Genomic DNA, 13,350 nt, shown 5'->3' with positions numbered 1-13,350 from the left:
GCCTGGAACACCTGGAACACCTGACACTGTCTCTGCCTCTACATGCCTGTTACCAACTACACCTGGAACACCTGCCGCTGTCTCTGCCTCTACATGCCTGTTACCAACTACACCTGGAACACCTGGAACACCTGCAACTGTCTCTGTCTCTACATGCCTGTTACCAACTACACCTGGAACACCTGCCGCTGTCTCTGCCTCTACATGCCTGTTACCAACTACGCCTGGAACACCTGGAACACCTGCCACTGTCTCTGCCTCTACATGCCTGTTACCAACTACACCTGGAACACCTGGAACACCTGCAACTGTCTCTGTCTCTACATGCCTGTTACCAACTGCACCTGGAACACCTGCCACTGTCTCTGCCTCTACATGCCTGTTACCAACTATACTTGGAACACCTGGAACACCTGCCACTGTCTCTGCTTCTACATGCCTGTTACCAACCCTACCTGGAACACCTGGAACACCTGCTACTGTCTCTGCCTCTACATGCCTGTTACCAACTACACCTGGAACACCTGCTACTGTCTCTGCCTCTACATGCCTGTTACCAACTACACCTGGAACACCTGGAACACCTGCCACTGTCTCTGCCTCTACATGCCTGTTAGCAACTACACCTGGAACACCTGGAAAACCTGCAACTGTCTCTGCCTCTACATGCCTGTTACCAACTACACCTGGAACACCTGCCACAGTCTCTGCCTCTACATGCCTGTTACCAACTACACCTGGAACACCTGGAACACCTGCCACTGTCTCTGTCTCTACATGCCTGATAGTATGTACGGCCCAGTAAATCACTGCGGCCCTCCTTTTGTAGGCCCGCGGACAAAATGGTAACCTCTACAAAAGTGTGGCCGCGGTGATGTACTGGGCGTACACGCCCCCCTCTGTAAAGCCTTGTGGTCGGACGAGTAGTTGCCATACCAAGCGGTGATGTACTGGGCCGTACACACCACCCTCTGTAAAGCCTTGCGGTCGGACGAGTAGTTGCCATACCAAGCGGTGATGTACTGGGCCGTACACACCACACTCTGTAAAGCCTTGCGGTCGGACGAGTAGTTGCCATACCAAGCAGTGATGTACTGGGCCGTACACACCACCCTCTGTAAAGCCTTGCGGTCGTACGAGCAGTTGCCATACCAAGCGGTGATGTACTGGGCCGTACACACCACACTCTGTAAAGCCTTGCGGTCGGACGAGCAGTTGCCATACCAAGCGGTGATGTACTGGGCGTACACGCCCCCCTCTGTAAAGCCTTGCGGTCGTACGAGCAGTTGCCATACCAAGCGGTGATGTACTGGGCGTACACGCCCCCCTCTGTAAAGCCTTGCGGTCATACGAGTAGTTGCCATACCAAGCGGTGATGTACTGGGCCGTACACACAACCCTCTGTAAAGCCTTGCGGTCGGACGAGCAGTTGCCATACCAAGCAGTGATGTACTGGGCCGTACACACAACCCTCTCTAACGCCTTGCGGTCGGACGCCAAGCAGTTGCCATACGGTGATGCAGCCAGTCAAGATGCTCTCAATGGTGTATAACGTTTTGAGGCTCTGAGGGCCCATGCGAAATCTTTTAACTCAGTCAGGGTCTCAACTTACTGTTGAGAGTTAGAATAATAGAATAGACAAGGTGACATTTAGACATTATGTAGTGCATCAGCAGTCACTTAATTAGCCCATGTCGGCAAAACAAATGTTGATTGTTAAATTAGTCTAGCGCCAGCTATCTCGTAGTAAGCATGGTTGAATTGTCATATAAAAAATTGCTAACATTTGCCTCCACCCTATGGCAAAATGTGTAGAATTGCAGCAAACCTGCTTTAAAACAAGCCACCGCGGCCCCTAATGATATTGTTTTGTGGGCCCCATCCCCCATTAAAGTTGCCCATCCCTGCACTAAGTCTTTTGACTCATCACATGCACTGCTGCTACTGTTTATTACAGCATCTATCCTGTTGCCTAGTCACTTTATCCCTACCTATATGTACAGTACATATCCACCTCAATTACCTCGTACCCCTGCACTTCGACTCAGTACTGGTGCCCCGTGTGTATTGCCAAGTTATTGTTACTCATTGTGAATTTATTCCTTGTGTTATTATTTTTATATTGTTTCTCTTTTTTCTCTCTACATTGTTGGGAAGAGCCTGTAAGTAAACATTTCACTGTTAGTCTACCCCTGTTGTTTAAGGAGCATGTGACAAATAACATTTGATTTCATTAGACTTTACTCACAGTTCACCTAAACTCAGCTGCCTGCCGTGACAGCTGCAGGGCACGACATTGGCTGGGAATGAAGCGTGCGTGTGCGTGCGTGGGTGTTTGTGAGTGAGAGAGAGTGTGTGTGTGTGTGCGTGCATGTGTGTGTTGAAAATATGCTTGCGTGTTGTTTGTGTAAACATACCCACATCACCCCAATCTAATCTGCTGAGACATGATAGCCTCTAGGAGTAGCTGCAGCCCACAGGGCTCGGAAAGTGCTGGATGAATCCAGGCTTTAACTGTCTTCAGCTTTCATAACAACACTACATCAGCCTGACACACACACACACACCTGCTCGCCTGCCAGCCATCCCCAACCTAGACCCAGTCAGTAAGGGCATATCTGGGTTGTGTTATGGAGTGCCATGTCTGGTCCTGTGTCTATTGATCTGTTGACACCGCGCGCTAATGTTAGTAATGTCCCTCCTAGTCTCTGCTACTGCACACTGAACACAGTGAGTAATAAACTGGGGTTTTCTGGTTGGCTGAATTTAAGGTGTGAGCCACAGCAGCAATCACTGTACTGGCAGTCTAAACAAACGCTGTTAACACAATTTACAGATTTTTAGCACTATTAAAAGTGGGGTAATCTGATATGGCTAGCCATTATTAAGGTGTCTAATTATATGGCTAAGTAATATCATGGCTATGTGATTAGGGAAGCTCAGTTAGTAGAGCATGGCACTTGCAATGTCAGGATAGTGGGTTTGATTCCCGGGACCACCCATATGTAAAATGTATACAAACATGACTGTAAGTCGCTTTGGAGAAAAGTGCCTGCAAAATATTATGAATTATTATATTTTAATAGCCTACAGGTAATTACTGCAGACACAGACCAGACCTCCCCCTGGGCGTGTACTGCAGTCACAGACCAGACCTCCCATGGGAACGTACTGCAGACACAGACCAGACCTCCCCCTGGGCGTGTACTGCAGTCAGAGACCAGACCTCCCATGGGAACGTACTGCAGTCAGAGACCAGACCTCCCCCTGAGCGTGTACTGCAGTCAGAGACCAGACCTCCCCCTGAGCGTGTACTGCAGTCAGAGACCAGACCTCCCATGGGAACGTACTGCAGACACAGACCAGACCTCCCCCTGGGCGTGTACTGCAGTCAGAGACCAGACCTCCCCCTGAGCGTGTACTGCAGTCAGAGACCAGACCTCCCATGGGAACGTACTGCAGACACAGACCAGACCTCCCCCTGGGCGTGTACTGCAGTCACAGACCAGACCTCCCCCTGGGCGTGTACTGCAGTCAGAGACCAGACCTCCCCCTGAGCGTGTACTGCAGTCAGAGACCAGACCTCCCATGGGAACGTACTGCAGACACAGACCAGACCTCCCCCTGGGCGTGTACTGCAGTCACAGACCAGACCTCCCCCTGAGCGTGTACTGCAGTCACAGACCAGACCTCCCACTGGGGCTGTACTGCAGTCAGAGACCAGACCTCCCACTGGGGCCAAACTGCATTCACAGACCAGACCTCCCACTGGGGCTGGACTGCAGTCACAGACCAGACCTCCCACTGGGGCTGTACTGCAGTCACAGACCAGACCTCCCACTTTGGCAGTACTGCAGTCAGAGATCAGACCTCCCACTGGGGCAGTACTGCAGTCACAGACCAGACCTCCCACAGGGGCAGTACTGCAGTCACAGACCAGACCTCCCAATGGGGCAGTACTGCAGTCACAGACCAGACCTCCCACAGGGGCAGTACTGCAGTCACAGACCAGACCTCCCACAGGGGCAGTACTGCAGTCACAGACCAGACCTCCCACAGGGGCAGTACTGCAGTCACAGACCAGACCTCCCATGGGAACTTACTGCAGTCACAGACCTGACCTCCCACTAGTGCAGTACTGCAGTCACAGACCAGACCTCCCACTGGCGCAGTACTGCAGTCACAGACCAGACCTCCCACTGGTGCAGTACTGCAGTCACAGACCAGACCTCCCACTGGCGCAGTACTGCAGTCACAGACCTGACCTCCCACTGGTGCAGTACTGCAGTCACAGACCAGACCTCCCACTGGCGCAGTACTGCAGTCACAGACCAGACCTCCCACAAGGGCAGTACTGCAGTCACAGACCAGACCTCCCACAGGGGCAGTACTGCAGTCACAGACCAGACCTCCCACAGGGGCAGTACTGCAGTCACAGACCAGACCTCCCATGGGAACGTACTGCAGTCACAGACCTGACCTCCCACTGGTGCAGTACTGCAGTCACAGACCAGACCTCCCACTGGCGCAGTACTGCAGTCACAGACCAGACCTCCCACTGGTGCAGTACTGCAGTCACAGACCAGACCTCCCACTGGCGCAGTACTGCAGTCACAGACCTGACCTCCCACTGGTGCAGTACTGCAGTCACAGACCAGACCTCCCACTGGCGCAGTACTGCAGTCACAGACCAGACCTCCCACAAGGGCAGTACTGCAGTCACAGACCAGACCTCCCACAGGGGCAGTACTGCAGTCACAGACCAGTCCTCCCACTGGGGCCGTACTGCAGATCCATTGCTGTGCTTCTGTCTCTCCCTCTCTCTCTCTCTCTCCATTGGCAGTGCTGTGTGGGAACCCCCCCAATGTGGAGAATGCCTTTCTGATTGGCCGTAAGCGGTCCCACTATGACATTCATTCATTGGTGCGTTACCAGTGTGCCGATGGGTTCCTCCAACGTCACTCCAGACCTCCCATGGGAACGTACTGCAGTCAAAGACCAGACCTCCCACAGGGGCCGTACTGCAGTCACAGACCAGACCTCCCACAGGGGCAGTACTGCAGTCACAGACCAGACCTCCCACTGGGGCAGTACTGCAGTCACAGACCAGACCTCCCACAGGGGCAGTACTGCAGTCACAGACCAGACCTCCCACAGGGGCAGTACTGCAGTCACAGACCAGTCCTCCCACAGGGGCAGTACTGCAGTCACAGACCAGACCTCCCACTGGGGCAGTACTGCAGTCACAGACCAGACCTCCCATGGGAACGTACTGCAGTCACAGACCAGACCTCCCACAGGGGCAGTACTGCAGTCACAGACCAGACCTCCCACTGGCGCAGTACTGCAATCACAGACCAGACCTCCCACTGGGGCAGTACTGCAGTCACAGACCAGACCTCCCATGGGAACGTACTGCAGTCACAGACCAGACCTCCCACTGGTGCAGTACTGCAGTCACAGACCAGACCTCCCACTGGCGCAGTACTGCAGTCACAGACCAGACCTCCCACTGGTGCAGTACTGCAGTCACAGACCAGACCTCCCACTGGCGCAGTACTGCAGTCACAGACCTGACCTCCCACTGGTGCAGTACTGCAGTCACAGACCAGACCTCCCACTGGCGCAGTACTGCAGTCACAGACCAGACCTCCCACAAGGGCAGTACTGCAGTCACAGACCAGACCTCCCACAGGGGCAGTACTGCAGTCACAGACCAGTCCTCCCACTGGGGCCGTACTGCAGATCCATTGCTGTGCTTCTGTCTCTCCCTCTCTCTCTCTCTCTCCATTGGCAGTGCTGTGTGGGAACCCCCCCAATGTGGAGAATGCCTTTCTGATTGGCCGTAAGCGGTCCCACTATGACATTCATTCATTGGTGCGTTACCAGTGTGCCGATGGGTTCCTCCAACGTCACTCCAGACCTCCCATGGGAACGTACTGCAGTCAAAGACCAGACCTCCCACAGGGGCCGTACTGCAGTCACAGACCAGACCTCCCACAGGGGCAGTACTGCAGTCACAGACCAGACCTCCCACTGGGGCAGTACTGCAGTCACAGACCAGACCTCCCACAGGGGCAGTACTGCAGTCACAGACCAGACCTCCCACTGGCGCAGTACTGCAGTCACAGACCTGACCTCCCACTGGTGCAGTACTGCAGTCACAGACCAGACCTCCCACTGGCGCAGTACTGCAGTCACAGACCAGACCTCCCACAAGGGCAGTACTGCAGTCACAGACCAGACCTCCCACAGGGGCAGTACTGCAGTCACAGACCAGTCCTCCCACTGGGGCCGTACTGCAGATCCATTGCTGTGCTTCTGTCTCTCCCTCTCTCTCTCTCTCTCCATTGGCAGTGCTGTGTGGGAACCCCCCCAATGTGGAGAATGCCTTTCTGATTGGCCGTAAGCGGTCCCACTATGACATTCATTCATTGGTGCGTTACCAGTGTGCCGATGGGTTCCTCCAACGTCACTCCAGACCTCCCATGGGAACGTACTGCAGTCAAAGACCAGACCTCCCACAGGGGCCGTACTGCAGTCACAGACCAGACCTCCCACAGGGGCAGTACTGCAGTCACAGACCAGACCTCCCACTGGGGCAGTACTGCAGTCACAGACCAGACCTCCCACAGGGGCAGTACTGCAGTCACAGACCAGACCTCCCACAGGGGCAGTACTGCAGTCACAGACCAGTCCTCCCACAGGGGCAGTACTGCAGTCACAGACCAGACCTCCCACTGGGGCAGTACTGCAGTCACAGACCAGACCTCCCATGGGAACGTACTGCAGTCACAGACCAGACCTCCCACAGGGGCAGTACTGCAGTCACAGACCAGACCTCCCACAGGGGCAGTACTGCAGTCACAGACCAGTCCTCCCACAAGGGCAGTACTGCAGTCACAGACCAGACCTCCCACTGGGGCAGTACTGCAGTCACAGACCAGACCTCCCATGGGAACGTACTGCAGTCACAGACCAGACCTCCCACAGGGGCAGTACTGCAGTCACAGACCAGACCTCCCACTGGGGCAATACTGCAGTCACAGACCAGACCTCCCACAGGGGCAGTACTGCAGTCACAGACCAGACCTCCCACTGGGGCAGTACTGCAGTCACAGACCAGACCTCCCACAGGGGCAGTACTGCAGTCACAGACCAGACCTCCCACTGGGGCCGTACTGCAGTCACAGACCAGACCTCCCATGGGAACGTACTGCAGTCACAGACCAGACCTCCCACTGGGGCAGTACTGCAGTCACAATGCCGGGATACCTGGAAAATACACATTTCCTCCCCTTCTTCCCACCTTTCCTCTACTCCTTGGAGTTATTACTGATCTGATAGTTCCACATTAATGTATTAGGAATGTCATACGGACCTCTCATTTTCACCACGTGCTTCAACCATGTTTCAAATTAGCAATCAGCGATTACTTCAAGGAAGCGAATGAAGGATTTACTGTAGTCTGCAGATGGGTTGTTGAATGGTAACTGTCTGGGGTTTAGTTAATGTACTGAGGGCTTTAGGTTTCAACTGCAGGGCTGCCATCTAGGGAATGACAGAGGAACTGCACCTTCACCCCCAGTCAACCCTCCTCATCATTCGTCTCTCATTTGTCCCCCTTCTAATCCGGCCAATGAGATGCAAGCGTGGGTGCATTCCTAACACCTGTCACACACTGTGGCCCCTAAGGCCCCTGTCCCCTCTAAGATAGTTTGTGTATGATGAAATTGCCCCTACACACTGATCTAAGGTCAATTTTGTGTTTCCCTCCTGAATAGTGAATGCTAGATTTGATGGAGCGTAAACTGATCCTAGATCTGGCCCTATGGGGAACTTCTAGCCAGAGCTGAAAGGTCAGTGAGTCAGCGTGAGGTCTCATGGGGGACAAGGGCATAAAAGGGACATGCACCCAGGCAAAGAATGACTGTGATGAACATCACTGTGAATGCTGGTAATAGACATCATATTATGACCTCATGTCCCACTCATCCATTGCTGTGCTTCTGTCTCTCCCTCTCTCTCTCTCTCTCCATTGGCAGTGCTGTGTGGGAACCCCCCCAACGTGGAGAATGCCTTTCTGATTGGCCGTAAGCGGTCCCACTATGACATTCATTCATTGGTGCGTTACCAGTGTGCCGATGGGTTCCTCCAACGTCACGTCCCCACGGCCAAGTGTCGTGCCAACGGCAAGTGGGACCGGCCCAAGATCATCTGTACAAAGTGTGAGTGACCAAGATCACTAAAGGGTTATGTTTTATGTCTATGGGGTTAATGCTCAAACAACAGGAGAGGAATGGACACGACAATTAGATCAGATTCAATAGGAATACAAGACTCTCCATAGAAGTTGTAGCATGTACTCTATTTTGAACAGCTTTTCATCAGATAGAGGTTGTGTGACGATGGTAATGTCCTTTTAATGTCGATAAAACTAAGTTACAGCTCTTTTTCTGTGAGATTGACAGCCAGGGGTTTGGAGGAATGCCAGGAACACCAAGAAGAAACATTTTATTTGACCATCCTCCCATAGAGTAATAAAAGTCACTCTGCAGAACAACATCCATCTTTCTTTATGACAGCAGGATCTTTCATATTGTAGGATGATATATTTTATGAAGTCATTAGAAATCTTATTCTCCTTTCACCTTTCATTCGTTATTATACTATTTATTCGTCTCATACTGATGTAATGGATTGCTGCTGTTTAAAGTGAAAATATGGAGCCTTGTTATTTGTTTTATTCGGTGCATTTTGAGTGCAATGTTGTTTTCCTGCCATCGTCGTTTGTTAGTCATCATTGTCCTGGCAAGGTAGACTTTTTGTTGGCAAACCCAAACCAGGACCAACGGATCCAATTTGGCAGCACAACATAGAAAGGAAGTGGCTTACTCAGGCCGTGAGTGGGAGAACAGTCCTATGCTAATACATGTAGAGAGCTTGGCACCCACACTGTTCAATGTAAACTAGAGTAGACACTCAGAGCTGAGTGGCTGATGTTGAGAGCTGTATATCTGTGGTGTTGACTTTTCGTTCCCCCCCTCCCTCCTCTCATATACCTCTCTCACTCTATCTCATCCTTGACTCTCCCCCGTTGCTTCCGCTCTACCTGTCACACACCCCTCTACTCCCTCTCATCCGGTCTCGCCTCTCTCTTACCCCTCACTCCTCCCCTTTCACCCCCTTTCACACCCTTCTCTCCCTCTCTCTTACCCCTCACTACTCCCCTTTCACCCCCTTTCACACCCTTCTCTCCCTCTCTCATACCCCTCACTCCTCCCCTTTCACCTCCTTTCACACCCTTCTCTCCCTCTCTCTTACCCCTCACTCCTCCCCTTTCACCCCCTTTCACACCCTTCTCTCCCTCTCTCTTACCCCTCACTCCTCCCCTTTCACCCCCTTTCACACCCTTCTCTCCCTCTCTCTAGCCCGGCGAGCCCACCGCTACAGACGGCACCATGATCACAGCGGGAGATGGGAGCGTAAAAAGCACAATAAACACAGCCATGGACACGGTGAGGGAGGCCACCACGGAGGAGACCAGGGCCACAGGCACGGCCATGGACACGGAGGCCACCACGGAGGAGACCAGGGCCACAGGCACGGCCATGCTCATGCCCACATCTGAACCGAAAGCCTACACTGCCCAAACCTCACCTCACTGCCCTATCTCCCTCTCTACTGCTCTCTACCCCCTGTCCACCCCCTCTCCTGCCCTTTTCCTGACCCCACAGCCTGGCTCCCCGAGCCAGCATGTATCATACTCAACTCTGAGGCCTGACAGCTGACTGCTAGGCCTCACTGAGACAATAACAATCCCTTTGTACTCTTTTCTTTACCTTCAACACTTTCCTTTTCTTACATTTATCCCTCCCCCTTCACGACCTACTGTCATCGAGTCAGTGAGGACCCAGGATACGGGGCTTTACTCACCTAATAAAGCTTTTGTTTACATAAACAATCGTGGAGGAGGAGGTTTAGTACAAGCTGTAAATAGTGACAACATCATTGGAATCAGAAGTCAAGGAATAGATAGATACATGCATCCATGTTTTTCCATGAGTCCTCATTCTAACACCTTTATTTTTGAGAGACTTGTTGTCTGAGTGTATTTCCCGACTTTGCTGTTTTTGGTCAGCTCTTTGTAAGACATTTGACTTAATAACCTACAACAGTTATTCTGAACAGATTGACATGCTTTGCTTTGACACTGGTGCTTGTACTGACTGAGTAGCGTTGTGTTTCAGCATCGTAAGACAGACACTTTGGACTGGGTGTACTAGGTGCACAGAGGAAAACAGAGACAACTCACCGTTAGCTTGTATCTGAGTCAACCTCACACCACTGAGGTCAAATCAAATCGAATCAAGCATCCACAGCAGTCTTTTTTTAAAGCTGAACTGGAAATGTTACTTTAATGGTTTCTTCTAACAATATCATCCTATGTGTGTTGCCTTTCTAAGTCATTCTGTGTTCCTGCTTAAGTACTAGAGGAGATTGCTAGTTGGTAGTCGAGAAACCCAACCCAGAAAAGCTGTTACCTTTGGAACTGGACAGATTGTGATTGTGAGTCTGCTTTTCCAGCTAGCTAATAGGCAATGATCCTTCATTAGAATCCTCTCATGCCTATCACCACACTCTCCTATTCCATCTGTGTCTCTAAATTGAAGGTCTGTTCATCGTCTATCTTAGAGCTCTACTTCTCTGGCCAGCTGAGGACAAATTGTTCTGTCAGACTGTCAGAGAGAGAGAGAAGGACATGTGGAGAAATAGAGAGAGAGAGAAAAAGAGAGAGGAGCAAGGAATCTGGACTCTTAATTACAGTTGTCCCCGTTCTCCAGCACATCAAACAGAGGGATGACAGGGCTCTCTGTGCAGCCGTCGGGTACAGAGCTGGGGCCATAATTAGCTTCAGAAGTACTGCTAATAGGACATGGGGCCATAAAGTCGGGATGACTACCAGAAGAGACCTGGGCTGGGGGGAGGGCAAAGAACCAGAGCTGTTGGAAAAGGCAGAGGTGGCTGGGTTCAGAGCCCAATCTCAGTGAGGGTTGTGTGGGGTTAACAGTGAAGCGACAGGACTCACAGAAGATGCTAGAAAAATTATAGATGGTTAGAAGAGATAAAGCACTTTTGTATTTCTGGACATGGAGGCAATTTGCTGTCGTTCACATTGTTTCACAATAGTACTCACTCCAGGTGTGTGTCCTGGTTTTAAACAGGTGTACTGCAGCCTGGGATAAGACCCAGCCCACCTCCTCTCTGCAGCCGCTAAAAAATGAGACACGTTTTGTTTTTCACTGCAGGGTCCGACTGATTCTCTAAAGCTCCTTTATCACCTTATGCAATTCCTCTGAGCTTACATCCCCCCCTTTCTCTTTCTTTCTCTCCTCTTTCTTTTTGCTCTCTTTCTCTCTCCCTCTCTCTCTCTCTCCCTCCCTCCCTCCTCCAGTTCTTCCCTTGTCTTTCATCCTCAGCCCTTTATCCACCTTGTCAATGACACAGATGGGGAAGAGAAAGAAAAGAGAGAGAGGCTCCATATCAGTACAATTCATCTCCCTTAAAGCATGCTTAATTAATGAAGAGGTTATCATCCTGACCTCTGTCCCTGGCTGTGATGGCAGTGGCTATGCTCTGACGGATAGGGAGCCACAGGCCTTTCACAGCACTCAAGCTCTGACGTCTTTAACATGTCAGTCTAATACCTGCTTTTTTCTATCCGTCTACTATTCCAGACATTCCAGAAAATGGATTGACTATGGGTGGGTGGGTGGGTGGGTGCTCCTTAGGCATTTAAATCAGCTGAGATTCTCATAGAGAAAGTGTGATGACTATGATTAATATGGACATAAGCAGGACAATGCGTGTCTGTCTCTCACAGTAATACGAGGGACAGAGTGGAGTGTGTGGCAGGAAGAACAAATATGAACAGAGGTGATTGGATCTCTCTCTCGCGTGACAGAACTATAAAACTATAACAAACAGATACTCTGCTGAGAGAGAGACTGGGCTTGAATGAGGTGTGAGGTTCCAATCAGATGTTGGATATGATTAGGGAGTAGAGATGGAGTCCTGGTTGTTTTATAGGACAGTGGAGGCTGACCAACATGTCTTGCTTGGCTGGTAGTCATCCTCTCATCTAGGAAGATGTTGTTATCTCCCCACCAGACCCACTGGACACATACTCTCTCTCTATCATAGAGACACATACTCTCTCTCTCTCTATCATAGAGACACATACTCTCTCTCTCTATCATAGAGACACATACTCTCTCTCTCTATCATAGAGACACATACTCTCTCTCTCTATCATAGAGGCATACTCTCTATCATAGAGACACATACTCTCTCTCTCTATCATAGAGACATATACTCTCTCTCTCTATCATAGAGACACATACTCTCTCTCTCTATCATAGAGACACATACTCTCTCTCTCTATCATAGAGACACATTCTCTCTCTCTATCATAGAGACACATTCTCTCTTCCCTATCTGACTCACTCTCCCACTCTCTCTCACCCTCTCTTTCTCTGACACATACACACACGCTTACACACTTTCATCATGATATACACCCTCAATTCAAACACACACACACAGCCACCCGTTTTCTCCCTCTCTTCCAGCCGCCCTCCCTCTCCAGCTCTGTAGTCTGATGGCCTGAAGGCAGACAGACGGCCGACAATGGGATCGCTGCTTCATTGTGATGAACCTTAATTATGAAGACGAGTCACTAAACAACTGAGGTCGCCCACAGCTGTCTGCTGCCACGGCACGGCATGGTCGCCCACAGCTGTCTGCTGCCACGGCACGGCATGGTCGCCCACAGCTGTCTGCTGCCACGGCACGGCATGGTCGCCCACAGCTGTTTGCTGCCACGGCACTGCATGGTCGCCCACAGCTGTTTGCTGCCACGGCACGACATGGTCGCCCACAGCTGTCTGCTGCCACGGCACGGCATAGTCGCCCATAGCAGTCTGCTGCCACGGCACGGCATAGTCGCCCATAGCTGTCTGCTGCCACGGCACGGCATAGTCGCCCATAGCTGTCTACTGGCACGGCATGGTCGCCCACAGCTGTCTGCTGCCACGGCACGACATGGTCGCCCACAGCTGTCTGCTGCCACGGCACTGCATGGTCGCCCACAGCTGTCTGCTGCCACGGCACGGCATAGTCGCCCATAGCTGTCTGCTGCCACGGCACGACATGGTCGCCCATAGCAGTCTGCTGCCACGGCACGGCATAGTCGCCCATAGCTGTCTGCTGCCACGGCACGGCATAGTCGCCCATAGCTGTCTGCTGGCACGGCACTGCATAGTCGCCCATAGCAGTCTGCTGACACGG

At 51.8% G+C, this 13,350-nt stretch overlaps 1 protein-coding gene across 1 annotated transcript in view; it reads left to right on the top strand.

The window, feature by feature from the left end:
* The window catches only part of LOC110532063 (neurocan core protein-like), a 256,326-nt gene extending 244,564 nt beyond the window's left edge, over nucleotides 1–11,762 (top strand). Inside the window, exons 15-16 of the mRNA XM_036967166.1 lie at nucleotides 8,046–8,228; nucleotides 9,432–11,762. Of these exons, the coding sequence (XP_036823061.1) occupies nucleotides 8,046–8,228; nucleotides 9,432–9,631 (383 nt within the window). The 3' untranslated portion in view covers nucleotides 9,632–11,762. The remainder of the gene's footprint in view (nucleotides 1–8,045; nucleotides 8,229–9,431) is intronic.
* Nucleotides 11,763–13,350: the final 1,588 nt, after the last annotated feature.

This window comes from Oncorhynchus mykiss, chromosome 1, assembly GCF_013265735.2.
Source record: "Oncorhynchus mykiss isolate Arlee chromosome 1, USDA_OmykA_1.1, whole genome shotgun sequence".
In the NCBI taxonomy this organism is placed as follows: Eukaryota; Metazoa; Chordata; class Actinopteri; order Salmoniformes; family Salmonidae; genus Oncorhynchus; species Oncorhynchus mykiss.
This window is presented reverse-complemented; position numbering and strand designations above follow the sequence as displayed.